At 39.9% G+C, this 20,186-nt stretch overlaps 3 protein-coding genes and 1 pseudogene across 3 annotated transcripts; 3 read left to right on the forward strand and 1 right to left on the reverse strand.

The window, feature by feature from the left end:
• Positions 1-370: 370 nt before the first annotated feature.
• On the forward strand, positions 371-3,207 carry LOC139947461 (retinoschisin-like). The gene is made up of 4 exons (XM_071945372.1): positions 371-706; positions 818-875; positions 2,640-2,968; positions 3,059-3,207. The coding sequence occupies exons 1-4, from the start codon at positions 371-373 to the stop codon at positions 3,197-3,199; spliced, it is 864 nt and encodes a 287-aa protein (XP_071801473.1). The 3' UTR covers positions 3,200-3,207.
• A 2,376-nt stretch (positions 3,208-5,583) lies between these two features.
• On the forward strand, positions 5,584-7,456 carry LOC139947462 (retinoschisin-like). The gene is made up of 4 exons (XM_071945373.1): positions 5,584-5,922; positions 6,521-6,575; positions 6,807-7,147; positions 7,247-7,456. Exons 1-4 carry the CDS (start codon positions 5,584-5,586, stop codon positions 7,385-7,387), a joined length of 876 nt encoding a protein of 291 aa, XP_071801474.1. The 3' UTR covers positions 7,388-7,456.
• Positions 7,457-13,945: 6,489 nt separating this feature from the next.
• On the reverse strand, positions 13,946-14,890 carry LOC139946980 (trace amine-associated receptor 1-like). The gene has a single exon (XM_071944779.1). It carries the CDS (start codon positions 14,888-14,890, stop codon positions 13,946-13,948), a length of 945 nt encoding a protein of 314 aa, XP_071800880.1.
• Positions 14,891-15,994: 1,104 nt separating this feature from the next.
• On the forward strand, positions 15,995-18,935 carry LOC139947483 (retinoschisin-like; annotated as a pseudogene).
• Positions 18,936-20,186: the final 1,251 nt, after the last annotated feature.

A 20,186-nucleotide genomic window follows, 5' to 3' on the forward strand; every position in this document is an offset into this window, starting at 1 on the left:
GCAATCCTAAGATCCAGTTATTGATTCTGTGACGTAAGATTACCAGAATGAAAGGTGTTTTTCGCTACCATACCAACGGATTCGTGGGCAGTCTATATTAAACCACGATTCTATAGTATCCTTGTTTTCAAGAGAGAACTAGTAGTCCTGCGTTTAGTATACGGTTTATTTTTGCAACTATAGGTTGGTATTCAATTTGGTCATCGATTGTTGTGACGTAAGATTTCCAGAATGAATGGTGTTTTTCGTTACCATGGCAAAGGATCCTCTTGAAGTCTAAACCAAACACACTATTTTCAACGAAATTTCTGAGTAGGAGTAGACATTGTTTGTGTTCAGCAGCTCAGCATTTCAAGCCAGAGTGGAAGAAATGGATGTTTTGAATAGTTTGGTTTTTCTCTTGCTTGAGATGTTTCTTGAGGTTTCAGCGTCTTTTAGTGTGAGTGGTCTTTACCGAGGGGTCTGGTACCAGCCGGTAGAGCACTACGCCCTACTAGGCCAGTCCTTCATGAATATATCAGGCATCTCTGCCGTCAGATGTTCAGTTCGGTGTCTCAGCCATCATGGATGTTTCTCTTTCAACTACGATCACGCCAATCAAGTGTGTCAGATGAACAACGCCAGTGCTGAGCACGTCTGTGACAACTTTCAAGGAATGCCGCAGTTTTCGTATTACGACGCAACTGCAAAACCAATGACCTGCCAGGTATGTCTTTTTTTAAATGCATTTCTCGTTTTCTAACGTTTAACTCAAAGCATTTTCCTATAAATGATATACATCAGTTACAATTGTGTTTGCTCTTATCTTGCTTTACAGAATAACTTTGTTTCTGGCAATGGAAAGTACGCTCATGTGGAGGCCTGTGGGGATATTGGTGAGTAATCAGATAATAGCATTTGTTTAAAGTACTTTTGATGCTGATGAAGTTTGGATTACAAATGAAACCACTCATTTTCTCGTCTGGAGGAAACAAATAATCACTGAAAGAGAAAAAGTAAAGATAACTCGGCACATTTTGTATAATTTTGCATGCATTACGTGCATTGTTCTGTATATGACGCCGTGCATATTTTCATATTATGTTGTTTTTATGCCTTTACGTTAAGGGGAATGGAAGAGAAAGTGTAGATTCGTGGATTGAACGTACGAGCCGAAAGCGTAAATAACCTACACTTTAGAGTCTTAATCTGACCTGACTCAAACAATTTCCCCCAAAATGTGAACTTTGTCAATTGACGTTTGGTCACATTTATAACTATTTTGCAAAACTTATAAGCATAACATTATTACAGTGCCTGCAACATTATAATAATAATAATAATAATAATAATTGTGGCTTCTTATATAACGCACACGTTGTGTCCGTCACCCAGTGAAGCTCCTGGCTCTGTAACATATTCTTGCAAGATGTGGGACTAAGTTGGAATTATGAGACCTAATTCTGACAGCACCATGAAGTGTTTTACAAGGTGCTGTGTCACAATTTGCTGCCGATCGGACCAGTAACACCGGGCGAACCCCTTCTCTTTTCGAGTGTAACATTTTGATCAGTTTACAAGTATGTTAGCACGTTATTCCGGAGGTCGTTGGTTCGAATCCCACTTTAGTAATTTTTAGATTCGTAGTTCAGTGTAGATTCGAAATGAATCTAACAGTAAAGTGTAGATTCGTAACGAAGCTATACAGTTGAGTATAGATTCGAAACGAATATACAGTTGAGTGTAGATTCGTAGTTCAGTGTAGATTCTAAACGAATCTGACAGTAAAGTGTAGATTCGTAACGAAGCCATACAGTTGAGTATAGATTCGAAACGTAGATACAGTTGCCCGTACGTATAGTAGATTCGTAGTTCAGTATAGATTCGAAACGAATCTAACAGTAAAGTGTAGATTCGTAAGGAAGCTATACAGTTGAGTGTAGATTCAAAACGATTCTACAGTTGAGTGTAGATGCATAACGAATCTACAGTTTTCTTAACGAAGTTTTCTAACGAATCTGCAGTTTTTATAACAAACAGTTGAGAGTAGATTCATAAAAATAATTTACACTTTCATCAACAGAGTGACGTCGTAAAAAATAGTTTAATTGCAACTAAACGTTCCGTATGCATGGAAGATATACAACAAGAAAATTATACAGTAATAAATTTGTTTGCAAACTCGAATTTTGAATAATGTTCAGAAATTTAATTATTAGCAATTAAAGATGTGTTAAAGACACTGGACTCTATTGGTAATTGTCGAAGACCAGTCATTTCACTTAGTAAATCTCAACAAATGCATATATAATAAATCTGTGAAAATTTGAGCTCAATAATTGGCCGTCGTCGAAGATGCGAAATAATAATGAAAGACGATACACCATTGTCACGCGAAATTGTGTGCTTTCAGATGCTTGATTTCGAGACCTCAAAATTTATTTTTTGAGGGAGCCGTTCCTCACAATGTTTTATGCTATCAACAGCTCCCCATTACTCGTTAATAGACCATGTAAGAATTTATGCTAAAAATAATTATTTTGAGTAATTACCAATAGTGTCCATCACCAAAACTAACATGGTTTAATAATGTTTATTGAGTTTTTTCTACAATGTAGACAAAATGTGTTAAATAAAATGCTTGTTTTTCCCCGACCCAGAGAAACTCGGTCTTGAGGATGGTTCGATCCCCGATGAGAGCCTCTCCGCATCAAGTAACTGGGAAGGCAGAGGTAACAGTACAACAACTGGTGGCCGTCTCAACAAGACACCGCCAAGTAACCTTATCATAGGAGCATGGTGTCCTATGGTACCGGATACCAACCAGTGGATACAGGTGAATTTAGGCAACCCGACCTACGTCACTGGGGTACTCACACAAGGGCGTTATAATGTAGCTGCTCAGTGGGTGACAAAGTACAAAGTGCAGTTCGAACCGCCCTCACCGGCATGTCTTGTTGATGTGAAGGAACAACTTGGTCAAACTCAGGTATGTTGATAGGCTAAAGAGCCTCCTTTGATTTCACCCTTTTTACAATGGAAACAACTAATAATAGGATGTTATTTGTCCTCTTTCTAGATATTCAATGGCAACACCGATCAGAACAGCATCGTGGAGAGGCGCTTCTTCAAGCCCGTCTTGGCGGTCAAGATTCGCATCGTGCCCGTTGAGTGGGAGTGGTTCATCGCGCTGCGTTTTGAGCTGCTTGGCTGTAAATAAGTAACGTACAGTAGACGACATACTTTAAGCGAAATGGAGGAAACTTCAATTCATTTAAATGTTTAATTCAACTTGGTTTATTGGTTTAACAAAAGAACATAAAAAATCTAATCAAAATTTAGGTGTAACTGACCATAATGTGACACCAACCTTGATATCTAGTGTTCAACACACAGTTTAGTTTTCAATGTGCAATCATACCCGTGTTCCAGGAAACTCTGTCCGCCGGGGATTTTGTACCCAATACATATGGGGGGGGGGGGTTGACAGAATAATTTTCAATAATGAAAATTAATAAATAAATCAATAATGAAAATTATTGTAAGCTGAAGAAGGATGTTTCAAAAGAGGGCGTACACAGTTCGCCGTGGGAGGGGGGGGGCAAGAATCCCCGGGGACAGAATCTCCTGCCACAACATACCTTTGTAAAAAAAAAAAAAAAATTACAACCAATTTGACAGAATGTGTTTTAACTGATTTGATGTTCTTAATAATTTTATCTGCATGTATTATATTAAGTGTCTATAAGTATTAGTAAGAGCAAACCCATCTCCTTTAAAGACAGTGGACATTATTGTTAATAATTGTCAAAGACTAGTCTTCACAGTTGGTGTATCTCAACATATGCATAAAATAACAAACCTGTGAACATTTTAGCTCAATCGGTCGTAGAAGTTGCGAGATAATAATGCAAGAAAAACACCCTTGTCACACGAAGTTTTGTGCTTTTAGATGGTTGATTTCGAGACCTCAAATTCTAAATCTGAGGTCTCGAAATCAAATTCGTCGAAAATTACTTCTTTCTCGAAAACTACGTCACTTCAGGGGGAGCTGTTTCTCACAATGTTTTATACCATCAACCTCTCCCCATTACTCGTAACCAAGAAAGGTTTTATGACAATAATTATTTTGAGTAATTACCAATAGTGTCAACTGGCTTTAAATGATTTTTGAAGATTCTTTTCAGTAGATCGACATGAGGCGACTTTTAATGTTGCTCTTTCTTTATAAAAACAAAACACGTTGATTGCAACTTTTGAGGATCGCATGTTTTTATGTTTTTGTGTTAGCTTAGGAACAACCTAAATGCACTGAGAAATCGGTAGAAAGTATAGCCATTAAGTTGATGTTTTTAAATTATAGTCTAGGTAATTTAATTGAGTATTATGTATCTTGCTGAAACCTGATGCAACCTTAAAGGAACACTATGCCTTGGATCGGTCGAGTTGGTCTTTGAAAAGCGTTCGGAACCATTTGTTATAAAATGAAAATTGTTAGATAGATAATTTAAAGGTAGAATATAGTGATCCACACTAACGTGCCTCGAAACTGCACGGTTTTCATTTTACGTCGATCGCAAAGAAACACGGTCGGCCATTTTTTGGGAGTCAACATTTTGTTAACTATAGTAAACTAATTTAATTCTCTAGCTGTAACAAGTCTTTGTTGGCTGTACACAAAAACGCAACGACATCGGTTGGAGACGGAATAAGGACTTGGTCAAGTCTACCATACTATTATCAGACTTACCATTGTATATAGAAACTAAATCGAATTACACACTTCGACGGTTTCTCACGCGAACTGAGCCGTGATTTAATTACTATTTCTCGCATACCCTTGAAACGTTTGCGCATTTTGCATCAAGATTATGATTTTTTTCTGAAAACTATTATTCGTTTGAATTGAACCAAGCTTAGAGAAAAATTAGTTCAATTGAAACACCCGACTCATTATTATTACGCAAAAGCCAACCATACCACCATGTCATACTAGACTAGTATTCGTTCAGCAAGCAAAATGAACCAAAACTTACGGATTAATTGTTCCTTACACCCACATACCCCCTTCCCGAGTGGTGACAACTTTGGGGGCCTGTTGTAAACTCTAGGGCTCCTCTCTAGACGTCAAGACTGACAAAAACAAAACAGATTTGTACTATTGAGTACAACAATTTCAAGGGCCTGGTTTTAAATAATATAATATTTTCCGGTTTAAGCTTAGGGTCGGGATGAGGATTAGAGTTGTGCAAGCTTGAAAATCAGGCTGAGCTTGATGGGTAGTGTTTTGGTTACAGTTAGAGTCGAATAATGATCAGTCTGTTTTATATTTTACCGGTCAGAACTACTGCCTGAAATTCAGGTTAACGTTCTGGCCCTGGATTGTGTAATCATATAATTAAAATAAAAACGGAACAGCTTTTCGTGGTCGTTCAAAGGACAAATATTTGTGTCTTTACTTTAATTTTGAGTTTTTTTAAACCATGTGTGAGTGACGTCAGATGAGTTGTTGTCCTGTTACCACGGCAACGCATTCCTTTGCAGTCTGCTATTCAGGTGTTGTTCGTGTTCAGCAACTAACTACATCAAGCCAGAGTGAGAAAAATGGCCGACTTGAGTGGTTTGATTTTCTTTTTGCTTGAGATATTTCTTGAGGTTTCAGCATCTTATAGTGTGAGTGGTCTCTACCGAGGGGTCTGGTACCAGCCGGTAGAGCACAACGCCCTACTAGGCCAGTCCTTCATGAATATCTCAGGCATCTCTGCCGTCAGATGTTCAGTTCGGTGTCTCAGCCATCATGGATGTTTCTCTTTCAACTACGATCACATCAATCAAGTCTGTCAGATGAACACCGCCAGTGCTGAGCACGTCTGTAACTTTCAAGGAATGCTGAATGTGTCGTATTACGACGCAACCGCAAAACCAATGACCTGCAAGGTAGTTGTAAAATTCGTTTATGTGTATTTCTAAAGGATTAAACCAAATGATTCTTATTTTAAACAGCTACCTGGGGGGAATGTTTTCAACGGAAATGTATTTAACTTGTTCACCATTTTAATGTAATTTTGATATGTGTACACTTCTGAATTTTTCGTAATATTATCGAATAAAAAAACAGGCCCCTATATACCTTAAGGTTTTGAAAAACTAAAAACACTTCTGCCGTTGACGGCGCGTGTCATAAGACAATGCCGCTGACGTCATTTGTGGGAGTTTGCTTTGTTATACCTCCACGCTGCAACAAAAGCGGCTGTACAAATTGGAGCTCCCAACTATGACGTTTTGAGAGTGACTACGTAACAGGGCTTTTCGCAAATCTCTCAGAAAAGCGCTGGATAAGGGTATTCGAAATGGTTTTTTTTTTTACACAATTAAAATCTATTTATAATCATATGACTCGATTTCCTTATTCATTGAAAACATTTAAAATGAAATTCAGCAACGTTCACGACTTGACATTTTCGTTCAAGCAGGTCTTTAAAAGTTGCACAATATTTTTGTTTAAATTTCAAAATGTGTTCGTTCCTACCTTGTTTTACAGAGTATTATTTCTGGCAATGAAAAGCGCGCTCCTGTGAAGGTCTCTGTGAGTTTTGGTGAGTAATCAGATAATTATATGTTTTAATTCCGTTGGAGCGTTAAAGACACTGGACATAACCAAAATGTGCCCAGTGCCTTTAAGCACATGCAAGAAATTGTGAAAGATTTAGACATCATGACCCAGTTCAAGTAGATCTTTTTTATCCAAGCTACCTTTAATAAAACTCAAAACCACTATGTGGGCATTATGTGTACATAAATCTTGTATCTTTCTATTCCCGATCCAGAGAAACTCGGTCTTGAAGATGGTTCGATCCCCGATGAGAGCCTCTCCGCATCAAGCAGCTGGGAACCCCATGGCTACCATACGGACACGAGCACACCGGCTGGTGGCCGTCTCAACAAGATACCGCCTGACGCTAATATCATAGGAGCTTGGCATCCTAAGGTAGCGGATACCAACCAGTGGATACAGGTGGATTTAGGCAACCCGACCTACGTCACCGGGGTACTCACGCAGGGGCGCCATGCTATTAATTCCCAGTGGGTGACTAAATACAAAGTGCAGTTCGAACCGCCCTCACCGGCTTGTCTTGTTGACGTGAATGACCAATTTGGTCAAACTCAGGTATGCTGATATAACAACCTCCTTTGAAGTTTCTTTTTTTAAGGATGATAACAAACCTTTCTATTGCTGTTAACAATACGCTTGTCTTCTTCTTTCTAGATATTCAATGGCAACACCGATAGAGACAGCATCGTGGAGAGGCGCTTCTTCAAGCCCGTCTTGGCGGTCAAGATTCGCATCGTGCCCGTTGCGTGGAATGTTTTCATCGCGCTACGTTTCGAGCTGATTGGCTGTAAATAAGTTACGTGAGGTAAACGACCAACCGTAATTGTTGTAGCAAAATGGAGAGAAATCGCTTGATGTCAGATTTGTGACCATTCTGTGACGTATTATATAACAACATTATATATTTTGCTTCATTATCATCAATATCATAAACTCTTTGTATTTGTAGTGATTGCACTTGTTTAGTTTTAATTTGCGATTTTACAGACATCATTTCAGGACAAGGATTTAAAAACTGTGAAAAAAATCAAATAATCTAAGTTCTGAATCGTCATCCCAAGCCTGACACAAATGGACGTAAAACCCGCTACATCCAAAACATTAATGGCATCCATAGTGAGTACAGAAAACATCTTTAAAACCATTACAAGGCATCATACACTTTCGGTACAGAACAAAAAAGTTCACAGATTTAAAAATAATTTACATGGTTTACTGAAGGTAATGGTGAAAGACTTCTCTTGAAATATTGTTCCATGAATTGCTTTACTTTTTGAGAAAACATTAAAACAATATCAATTCTCGATAGCGAGAATTACGGATTTATTTTAAACACATGTCATGACACGGCGAAACGTGCGGAAACAAGAGTGGGTTTCCCGTTATTTTCTCCCGACTCCGATGACCGATTGAGCCTAATTTTTCACAGGTCTGTTATTAAGTCGTGATACACGAAGTGTGGGACTTGGACAATACTGTTTACCGAAAGTGTATAATGGCTTTAAAAACCAAACAATAGATTTATAAATATATATACATGACGAAATAATAATTTAGCTCTTCGATAAGTAGTAAAACATGTACGCTGATTTTATAATGGTGTTTGATTCTTTTTTACATTCTTTGATATACAATTTAATTTGTAGGCATACAATAACCCAGTAGCAGAAGAGAGTAAAGTATAGTGAGCGAAAGTGCATACTTATTTGTACATGCTGCAACATTCTTATTGTGTAAACTAAGTTTATGGTAAAAGTAGGTTCACATTGTTTTTTAAGGGGCGAATTCAAAATTAAACAATCGGTAACTCGGGGTAAATCTTCATTTTCCCCCGGGGTTTTACGAGGCAAAAGGAAGTCGGACCATAATGAGCTCATTATCTACAGGTCAATGAACATCGCTCTTGGGGCCACAGAGAGCCAAGTTTACTTCATTGATATCGCCGCCGGCCGCCCCGCGGTTTGACAGAGGCTCGGTTAATCCGTAATTGATACTGTTCAACAATAGACCAGTGGAGTTTGCGGTCCATTGGTTTCTTTAGAACCAATGAGTACCTGAATGGATCAGAAGAACATTTATTGGAGCAGGTAGGCAGCTGTCACTAATCCGATAATCCCTTGCTGACGTAATCCCAAGCACAAATCTTGCCTTTTGTTAAATTTCTCTTTGTATCCGTGGTCACCCAGCCACGACCAAGTTGACCCAGCATGTGCAGACGGATATTCATGACTCTATTGTTCGTATGCAAGGCTGTAAATACCCTGTATTACCTCGGGGGATTCTGAAAAAGCCCCCGAGTTACCGCTTGTTTAATTTTGAATTCGTCCCTGAGATTGCAGATCATGTTCAGAGTGTGCAACATGCTAAGAAAATGGTTAAGAACAGTTCAAAGGTTTCATCAGAGAATGTCTCATTAGTGAGGCGGCATAACACAAAATTTAATAACAATCGTGCATTTTGTGATAAAAGCAAGGGATTTGGGATATAGGTCAATTAATATGGTACGAAAATATTTGGATATTGGGCCATTTCAATTTCTGCCCTTAGTGGCTTTGGCGGCCATTTTAAAAAATGGCCGCCAAAAGCCACTTTTATCTCTATTTTTAATGCAAAACCTACTTAAATGTGAGCTTCTTTGAGGCTATGATACTGTTGAACTGGTCTGCAAAGGTAGTGGCAACTATTAACAAGTGACTACGTACTTCCTTTAGAAGGAGGGGTCAATTTGGCAGCCATCTTTCAAAATGGCCGCCAAAAGCCACTTTTGTCTCTATTATTATGCAAATCTTCTTAAGGTGAGCTTCTATGAGGCTACGATACTGGTCTGCGAAGGTGTTGGCAACTATTAATAAGTGACTGCGCACTTTGTACGATAGAGGAGTCATTTTGGCGGCCTTTTTTCAATATGGCCGCCAAAAATGGCCGCCAAAAGCCATTTTTGTCACTATATTATTATGCAAAATCTTCTTAAATGTGAGCTTCTATGCGGCTACAAAATTGTTTAACTGGTCCGCAAAGGTGTTGGCAACTATTAATAGGTGACGACGTACCTTCTTTAGATAGAGGGGTAAATTTGGCAACCATATGGCCGCCAAAAGCCACTTTTGTTTCTATAGTATTGTGCAAAATCTGTTTAAATGTGAGCTTCTACGAGGCTACAACACTGGTCTGCAAAGGTGTTGGCAACTATTAATAAGTGACTGCGCACTTTGTACGGATAGAGGAGTCATTTTGGCGACCAATTTTCAAAGTGGCCGCCAATATGGCCGCCAAAAGCCAATGTTGTCTCTATATCATTATGCAAAATCTTCTTGAAAGTGAGCTTCTATGCGGCTACGAAACTATTTAACAGGTCTGCAAAGTTGTTGGCAACTATCAATAAGTAACTACACACTTTGTACAAGCAGATAGAGGTGTCAAGCAGTTAGTTCCATGTCATTTGACACAGAGCTCTGCCACGTCTTACTGGTCGGCAAACTGAAGTGGGCCCACCCTCAATTATTCTGATACACCTCATGACCCAGTTTGCATCTTCCTATCTCTCCAAACGGCCAAATCACCTCAGCCTGTGCCTCCCCAATACGATGCTGATCCCGATGCTGACTCTCCTCCTCAGTTCCTCACTTGACAGCCTGTCAGCCAGAGACGCCCCACACATCCACCTGATAATTCTCACCTCTGCTCGTTCCATATGCTGGATGTGCCCCACCCCGTGGGCCATGTTTCGCAGCCGTACACCATGAAGCTTCAGTCACAGGTCGTGTCTTACCTGGCCCATCATCTTCAGGGGCTGCGCCGTTGGTGTCAATTTTTTTCCCATCCACTCCTCATGCGTGATGTCAATGCTGCACCCAGCATGTTACCCAGTTAGCTCGTACATGTCGCCGCAGACCTCTGGATCCGCTTCTCTCTTCCTCACGCTGTGAACTATCACCCCGACATCTCTTACAGGAGAACGTGACGCTGGCAGCATGAAGACTACCATCACGCCACCCTTCCCACACACACCACAAGGCCATACACCAGAGCTTGTCATTGACCCATCCCTGACTTGACTAACCCTCACCTTGGTCTTCCCAGCACTGATCTTCAGACCCTTTGTTTCCAGAAAATCTCTCCATGTTGCCATCTATGCCTGTAACTGCTCTCTTGTCTCTGCTATAAGAACCAGGTCGTCCGCCATGTCCCAGGCAACTCGCCTCACGTCTTTGTGACACCACATCTAAACAGTAGCAAGCACCAGGGGGCTTAGTACCGAGCCCTGATATACAACAACCTTCACCTTAACTATCCCCTGTGCCTGTCCTCGCCACCGTACTAGCACCAAAGCACAACATCATCACAGCTCTTGTCAGCCATTCCTTCCCAACCCGCTTCCTTGGTACCCAGTCAAAAGCCTTTTCAAGATAAACAAATCTGAGGTATAGCGTCTTATTCCTGGCCAGAAATTGTTCCTGCATGGCAATGACAATGGTATCAGTAGTTCCTCTCCCGGCATAAAGCCAAACTGCATCTCATCAATCTCCACCTGCTTCTTCAGCCATACCTCAAGTACTCTCTCCCACACATTCATCGCCTGATCCAGGATCTTGATTGCTCTGAAAGAGCCACACTCCAAAGGGTCACCCTCGCCATGAACAGGGGAACTAAGATGTTGTTCTGCAAATCTGTGGGAATGTGTCATTCTGCCAAAATGCCGTCAACCACTGTAAGCTGACACCTGTAGAGGCCTTCAACTTCTCACCAACCATGACACTCCGGATAGACCAGCGGCCTTCCCAGATTTGGTGAGCTTCAGAGGAGGCAAAAAGGACCATCCACACTCCACTTACCACCTCCCTGTCTCACTCATTCTCCACATTGAGCAACCGCTCCGTGTATTTTCTCAACACCTGCTGGTGACGGATAGTGAAGGTCACTATCCGTCACCATGCTACAATCGTCATTATTGACACCGTTCGCACCAGTCACATCCTGCCGCTCCTTGCCATCTGCTTGGCAATCTTAAAGAAGTGCATTATATCCTCACCACTCTGTAGATCCGCTGCAAACTCCCTTCTCTTGGCATCCTGTGCCATCCACACCAGTCTCTGTGATATCGGCTTTGCCTCGAGAATGGAGCACTGACCTCCTAGTATTACAGAGTTGGGTTTTTTTGCGCCAGGAGTGTCATCATTGACAGACATGGCGCACTAGAAATGTTCAACATTATTATTATTAAGCACAACCTTGGGAGAGTTTTTCAATAGCTTTCAGCAAGGCCATAGAATAATTCAATTTTTGTGTGTGGATTTTACCACTATTTTTGGGGAGCACGGCTCTGATCTATCTTCTGTTTATTATCTCGGAGGGAGGGGTAGTGTGATAACCTGTGGGGCGACCTCTGTCGATGAGTGGTGTCCAAGTGTTGTGTTGTTGTGAATGGCACCCATCTTGTTTGTTGTGAAGTAAAAGATTAACATGAAATCAGTCTGTCACTGTCATCAGTAATTGAAATTGTAACGGGTAGTTTTATAGAACTCTTCATGGGTATTGATTTGTGTTTAGATAATCGTTTGATCAGAGAGTGTTGTATTTTAGAGGGTTAATTGAATCATGCGTTTAGGTAACTCTATGTATAGAGTAGAAGGACATTGAAGCATATAGAGCAATGACATTGAAGCCAACATGTACGTGTTTATCATTCAATTCAATTCAATTCAATAATACGTTCCATATTCTTGTTGGAGAAAAGGAACAATATTTTGAGAATTAAACAGTACATAGAAATGTAACAAAATCAAAAGCGCATAAAATTGTATAGAAACAATATAATCTTAAAGCAAATAATAAATAAATAACTAGGAATTAACTATGTACATGAGATGAGCGAGAGCATGAGGCTGTTCGAGTAAGCCGGGGCTTGTAGACAACAGCCTTTATACAGACAGACAGACAGACAGACAGACAGACAGACAGACAGACAGACAGACAGACAGACAGACAGACAGACAGACAGACAGACAGACAAACAAACGGCGAAGAAAAAACAGGGACAAGACAAACAAAGTGTAGTCGTATCATTTGTAATTTACTGTGTCTGTGCTATCATTATTGTGTAAGGCTTAATTTATTCTTTCTTGTAAGAATAAATTAGTTACAGAATATTTATCTTCTATAATTGAGACGACATTTTGTGCAACATGTAATATTGGTAGCTCGTCCTTTATTCTTAAGAAATATAGCTCTCTTCTAAAATGCATATTAACTAGATTTATTTGTCACTGAAATTAATGTGTGCGTACATTTATGAGTATTAGTTTCAATTCAATCTTGTAAAAAAAATAAATAATGAAAAGAAATGAATATTACTTGCACTCAGTGAGTTTCAAGAACGCCAAACGGTTCAAAACACAACTTAAACACAGTCAAATAAACAAGCACCACAAAAAACACAAAATCCACTCAAAAATTAAATTGCATTTTGTTTTCTCACTCAAGGCGCGCAATTCTTATTTCTTCAATGAAAATGCTACTTAATTGAAAAAAAATCAGCTGATCAAAGAACAACATTTGTTGTGAATTTACCTAAATTTTTTAATTAAAACAATTTTACCATTAATTGAAACTGCATAAAATATGGTGAAATAATAAACTTTCAACATTGTTCTCTCAAAATATTTTTTTTGATAGATAGGGGCCTCCATCCTTTTGGCAAAGTTCTACTTCATGCTGTGGGTTCGAGAGTCGTTACACCGGTGTCATTAATAAGACACAACCGCGATGCTCGTCCTTCAGATGGGACACAAAGCCGTGGTCCCGTGTGTTGTTTACTTACGTAAAATAACAGTAAAGAGAAGGGGTTCGCCCCCCCCCCCCTTTGTTCCTGGTCCGATTGGCAGCAAATTGCGCCACAGCACTCTGTAAAACATTACACGGTGCTTGCTTTCAAAGACTTCCTCATAAAAATAGCCCCACACCTTGCAGGAAATACCGTATGTTACAGCGCCAGGAGCGCCACTGAGTGACGGACATGCGCGCAATAATATAACATTATGCTTAACGATGACAATATGAGACTTTGGAACGCTAGGTGGCAGCAGACTTTACCAGATAAATGTCCATTGTTTACGTAGTTCTGAGCATGCGCATATTATCGAGAAAAATGGATTTTATCTAGTAAGTCTGCTGCCACCAAGCGTCCCAAAAGTCTCCTATTCATTTATCATTGTAAAACCATAAGCAACAGCCGTAGGCCTATCTGTAGCTGATAGCTGTAGACGCCAATTTGGACACAGTCCAATTGTGTGATGAGAGATGACTGCCACTCTAAGAATCGGGCCAACTGTCTCTTGACAACAGTGATTTCGACTTTCACAGTTCGATATCAACTGGTGCCACTGATCTTTTGCAGCACACAAATCGCCCCATGACGATTCTTTTGGCCACCTGACGAAAAGAATCATTAAAAAGACAGTAGATGAACACATTAAACATACTATTACTTATTGTCAACCATACTACTACCCATTCAATTATTGGGGGAGGGGTAACGCCCATCAAAGTTGTAACTACATACGTGACAAAATTCGGTGTGTAGCAGATGGCAAAAATTACAGTGACAATGAGGAATGTTTTCAACATCTTTTCTTGATCCGCTTGTGCTTTTTTCTGACGGTTACGGTTCAGTTGTAGATCTTGCCGTTTACTGACTTTGATGATGCGATAGTAGACAAAAAACATGATCGTCACAGGAGCTATGTCACAAAAAATGAGGATCAGAATATCAACAATTGCAGAGCTGTGTTCTAGAAAACATACAACTGGAGCTTTTTGAAAAACACTTTTCACTCCAAAAATAAGCTTGATTCCGACTGGGCAACAAAATGAAAAGCACGATGCAAAAACTACAAGCATGATGAAGCGACGTCGGGTACACCATATCGGGAACTTATACGGCCGTGTGACGGCGATATACCGTTCAATGTTAAGAAACGAAACAGACAGAAATGACATCATGAAAGATCCAGATACAACTACAGTAACAACTTCGCAAACGAACTGTCCGTAGACCCATTTTTCTGTGGCTGATGGCACGACACTGAGCATTGAAATGATCCCAACTGTTAAGTCATACAACGAGAGAGTAGTCAGTAGAACCTTAGTACTGTCGGCCAAAGTTGAGACACCACGCACCACAGCAATCGAGAGAATATTCCCCGAAATGATCAGCAAACCAATGATAACGATGAAAAATGTACGGATAACAATAAACGATTCAGGCAAACCCGAAGAGGCTTTAGTTGTCGTGGTATTCATTGTACTTATCGTTCAACAGTCAAAAGCTAAACACGTTCATCAACAGACAGGTCTTCAACAGGCTGGTCTTCAGCTATATATGCAGCTATCGCCAGAAGACGATCAGAGCTGATCGAAACGTCGACTTGAAACCAACGGTTCTTTTCAGAACCATCCCAACTCATTTAGAGATTATCATTACATGGTGTTACCACAAATCTTTCTATTATCGTATTTCCACCATGCAAAGTTTCAAATCATACTAATGCAAAGTTGCAAAGCACGGCTTGTCATCAGATGTTCGTTGTTCGCAGTTCGATACGACATTAGTGTCCTCAGTGTCTTGATATACCAACTTGTATGTATTTCTTCCAAAGTAGGTCCATACATTAACATGCAGTCCAGTACATATCAAAAGGACTGCCATTTTCATCGCTATTATAATAACAAGTTTCCGTTCACCGTTTGATGTCTCTGAATTCCTCTCAAAGGTTGTCCCCTTGTCTGAACAAAAACAAGACACTGTAGTTTAGAGCAAATTTGAGCGTGCACAATGGTTTAATTAAAGGTCTGCTATTTTTAATAGCAGCCAAACTGGTTGACTTTTAGTTGACTACTGTAGTCGACCATTAGAACCAGCCTCATGACCAAGCTTTCTTTCCTGACTGGTAGCCAATTGTTTCTTGCTAACCGTGTAAAGCGCAGAAGGGAACTCCAATAGACCCATACAAATACTCCTTCTACCCTCGATCCATCCGACTATGGAACCAGCACTTTGCAGCTATTGTGTTCTGTTCACTATAAAAAAAACTAATTTCTATTTTTTTTTATGTATTCAAAATGCCAAAACATCCAAATTGCAGAAAGTCTACGGTAGCCTAATTGATTTCTATCAAGAAGTATGGGAAAAGTAATTAGTGTTATAGCCTATTTCAGCGGGTTGCAATCTGTATGGTTATTGATTTTTTGTGACGCAAGTGGACCAGAATGAATGTTTTTTTTTTCATACCATGGCAACACTATTATCCGCAGTTTAATTTGAACCACGATCTTCCATAAATTTATTGAGAGGGAACAAATTATGTTGTGGATAGGGCAACTCACCATTTTTAGCCAGAGGAGACAATGGCCGTGTTGAGTGGTTTGATTTTCCTCTTGCTTAAGATGTTTCTTGAGGTTTCAGCGTCTTATAGTGTGAGTGGTCTTTACCGAGAGGTCTGGTACCAGCCGGTAGAGCACCACGCCCTTCTAGGCCAGTCCTTCATGAATATCTCAGGCATCTCTGCCGTCAGATGTTCAGTTCGGTGTCTCAGCCATCATGGATGTTTTTCTTTCAACTACGATCACATCAATCAAGTCTGTCAGATGAACAACGCCAGTGCTGAGCACGTCTGTGACAACTTTCAAGGAATGCCGTATGTTTCGTATCAGTGATCATTCGTTTTACACGTTCAAAGCAAAGTAGCACGTCCAGATCTTGCCAATGCCCAATCACAAACTCGATACTGAAGGCTCCACCCTACTCGGACCGTTGTCTTTGTTAAACGCTATACATATTCATGTTATGTTCAATAGAGCAGGAGAGCTGGAGGCATGTTGTTTAATCCCCAGGAAAATTCTCTTATTGTCTGCTCCTTGAAAAGCATGCAGGTAGCGGACAATCAATCAGAAGGTAGTGCTAGCATTCACTATAGAGGAATGATTTACTTAGAATTGCTGCTGTCCACTAGTGCCCGGCCAAATATAACCAAAGGAAAAGGCGAAAAGGGGCACATTTTTGATTTTTTTTAAGTACCCTCTTAAACTATTTTGCAAAGAAATGTGTGTTAAGAAGGGGCTGGGTGAAGCATGTTGGGTGTCACTGTGGCCGAATAACATAAGGATTTATTTATAACTATTAAAGCTGATACTCCAGCGTCCTTTACTTACTGTTATTATGTGCAAACACAAAAACACCATATTCATATCACTCGGGTGTTGGATTGAAACTCCAAAATCCAGTAGGGATCACACAAAGTAGGGTTTAAAAAAAAATGAAAAAAATATAATATTGTAAGTGACCAACTAATCTTATTTGAATGTGAACAGCAGTCCTGAATATCATTACAGACGAACGTAAACTTATTTGAATGTGAACAGCAGACTTTTTCTTTACAAGTTGAGCACACCTACATTGTTAGACTCCAACTGCACAACCAAAGGGACTTACACATGTTGTATTGGGCTCACAAGTAGTGGTATTATACTGTATAGGCTATTGTTGCACTTTTTTTTTACACACCCTGCTTGCTTAGTACATCTTTCCTCTATAGTGAATGCTAACACTACACTGTCTTGTGAGTGATTGTCCGCTACCTGCATGCTTTTCAAGGAGCAGACAATAAGAGAATTTTCCTGGGGCTTAACACATGCCTCCAGCTCTACTGCTGTATTGAATAACATGAATATGTATAGCGTTTAACAAAGACAACGGTCCGAGTAGGGTGGAGCCTTCAGTATCCAGCTTGTGATTGGGCATTGGCAAGATCTGGACGTGCTACGGTGCTTTGAACGTGTAAAACGAATGATCACTATCACGACGTAACCGCAAAACCAATGACCTGCAAGGTAGTTGTAAAATTCGTTTATGTGTATTTCTAAAGGATTAAACCAAATGATTGTTATTTTAAACAGCTACCTGGGGGGAATGTTTTCAACGGAAATGTATTTAACTTGTTCACCATTTTAATGTAATTTTGATATGTGTACACTCCTGAATTTTTCGTAATATTATCGAATAAAAAAACAGGCCCCTATATACCATAAGGATTTGAAAAACTAAAAACACTTCTGCCGTTGACGGCGCGTGTCATAAGACAATGCCGCTGACGTCATTTGTGGGAGTTTACTTTGTTATACCTCCACGCTGCAACAAAGCGGCTGTACAAATTGGAGCTCCCAACTATGACGTTTTGAGAGTGATTACGTAACAGGGCTTTTCGCAAATCTCTCAGAAAAGCGCTGGATAAGGGTATTCGAAATGTTTTTTTTTTCCACAATTAATATCTATTTATAATCATATGACTCGATTTCCTTATTCATTAAAAACATTTAAAATGAAATTCAGCCAAGTTCACGACTTGACATTTTTCGTTCAAGCAGGTCTTCAAAAGTTGCACAATTTTTTTGTATAAATTTCAAAATGTGTTCGTTCCTACCTTGTTTTACAGAGTATTATTTCTGGCAATGAAAAGTGCGCTCCTGTGAAGGTCTCTGTGGGTTTTAGTGAGTAATCAGAAATTTTTTTGTTTTAGTTCCGTTGGAGCGTTTTAAGACACTGTACATAACCAAAATGTGCCCAGTGCCTTTAAGAACATGCAAGAAACTGTGGAAGATTAAGACATCATGACCCAGTTCAAGTAGATCTTTTTTATCCAAGCTACCTTTAATAAAACTCAAAACCACTATGTGGGCATTATGTGTACATAAATATTGTATCTTTCTGTTCCCGATCCAGAGAAACTCGGTCTTGAAGATGGTTCGATCCCCGATGAGAGCCTCTCCGCATCAAGTAACTGGGTCGGACTGCGAACGTCAACACCGGCTGGTGGCCGTCTCAATAAGCTACCGCCTGATGATAATACCATAGGAGCTTGGCATGCTAAGGTAAAGGATACCAACCAGTAGATACAGGTGGATTTAGGCAACCCGACCTTCGTCACTGGGGTACTCACACAAGGGCGTAACGGTGGAGCTGCCCAGTGGGTGACGAAGTACAAGGTGCAGTTCGAACCGCCCTCACCGGCAGGCCTTGTTGATGTGAAGGACCAACTTGGTCAAACTCAGGTATGTTGATATGCTGAAGAGCCTCCTTTGATTTCACCCTTTTAGAATGGAAACCCCTGATAAACAACTTATAATAAGATGTTATTTGTCCTCCTTCTAGATATTCAATGGCAACACCGATAGAGACAGCATCGAGGAAAGGCGCTTCTTCAAGCCCGTCTTGGCGGTCAAGATTCGCATCGTGCCCGTTGAGTGGGAGTGGTTCATCTGCCTGCGTTTTGAGCTGCTTGGCTGTAAATAAGTAACGTACAGTAGACGACATACTTTAAGCGAAATGGAGGAAACTTCAATTCATTTAAATGTTTAATTCAACTTGGTTTATTGGTTTAACAAAAAAACATAAAAAATCTAATCAAAATTTAGGTGTAACTGACCATAATGTGACACCAACCTTGATATCTAGTGTTCAACACACAGTTTAGTTTTCAATGTGCAATCATACCCGTGTTCCAGGAAACTCTGTCCGCCGGGGACTTTGTACCCAACACATATGGGGGGGGGGGGGAGGGGGGGGGGGGGGGGTTGACAGACTAATTTTCAATAATGAAAATTATTTTAAGCTGAAGAAGGATGTTTCAAAAGAGGGCGTACACAGTTCGCCGTGGGAGGGGGGGGGGGGGCAAGAATCCCCTGGGGACAGAATCTCTTGCCACAACATATCTTTGTAAAAAAAATATATATATATTACAACCAATTTGACAGAATGTGTTTTAACTGATTTGATGTTCCTAATAATTTCATTTGCATGTATTATATTAAGTGTCTATAAGTATAGTTAGAGCAAACCCATCTCCTTTAAAGACAGTGGACACTATTGTTAATAATTGTCAAAGACTAGTCTTCACAGTTGGTGTATCTCAACATATGTAAAGAGAGAGGGACGGGAAGGTGAGAGACGGTCCTCTACTTAATAAAGGACGAGCATTCGCCAAAATAAATGGCACAGTCAATAAGCCAATGACGTTTATATGAAAATCTCTTCTATACAGGTTTTAATACTTCCAACCCATAGAAAACATACAAAAAGTTATAACACTACAGTATACACTACATGTAGCCTACATAATACAGTGCACGAAGTTCACCAAAAGGTCAGCACACACAGAGGCTAATGGACGCACGTTTGTGACAGTGCTGCCTGGCATACACACATGGTTTTACAAATAAAACGATCCAAATGGAGAGCTACATAATCACAATAATTTGGGCATTAATGAGGGTATAACACAGAATAATACTCACAAATATCTCTGCAACTGTATTGATCCCATATAAATAGGTTTTTGGAGCATGGCCAGAGCCATGCTCCCTATAAAAATAGAGAGAATCACAGCCCAAATAAATTAGTTGCTCTTCCAAGTCGAAGCTATAGAAAAAGAGAGTGATTGTCATGTGACAAAACCAAAAGTTAACTTTGAACAAATCCAACAATGAGGGCGCACTTTGGATTCCTACACATAAAATAACAAATCTGTGAAAATTTTAGCTCAAT

The sequence above is a fragment of the Asterias amurensis genome, chromosome 14 (assembly GCF_032118995.1).
Source record: "Asterias amurensis chromosome 14, ASM3211899v1".
Taxonomy (NCBI): Eukaryota; Metazoa; Echinodermata; class Asteroidea; order Forcipulatida; family Asteriidae; genus Asterias; species Asterias amurensis.

Excerpts from the sequence above, each read along its gene's own strand:
- LOC139946980 (XM_071944779.1), bottom strand. The coding sequence starts at position 14,890 with ATGAATACCACGACAACTAAAGCCTCTTCGGGTTTGCCTGAATCGTTT.
- LOC139947462 (XM_071945373.1), top strand. The coding sequence starts at position 5,584 with ATGGCCGACTTGAGTGGTTTGATTTTCTTTTTGCTTGAGATATTTCTT. Across the intron at positions 5,923-6,520 it reads CAATGACCTGCAAGGTAGTT|AGTATTATTTCTGGCAATGA; the intron begins GTAAAATTCGTT and ends CTTGTTTTACAG. Across the intron at positions 6,576-6,806 it reads GAAGGTCTCTGTGAGTTTTG|AGAAACTCGGTCTTGAAGAT; the intron begins GTGAGTAATCAG and ends TTCCCGATCCAG.
- LOC139947461 (XM_071945372.1), top strand. The coding sequence starts at position 371 with ATGGATGTTTTGAATAGTTTGGTTTTTCTCTTGCTTGAGATGTTTCTT. Across the intron at positions 876-2,639 it reads GGAGGCCTGTGGGGATATTG|AGAAACTCGGTCTTGAGGAT; the intron begins GTGAGTAATCAG and ends TCCCCGACCCAG. Across the intron at positions 2,969-3,058 it reads AACAACTTGGTCAAACTCAG|ATATTCAATGGCAACACCGA; the intron begins GTATGTTGATAG and ends TCCTCTTTCTAG.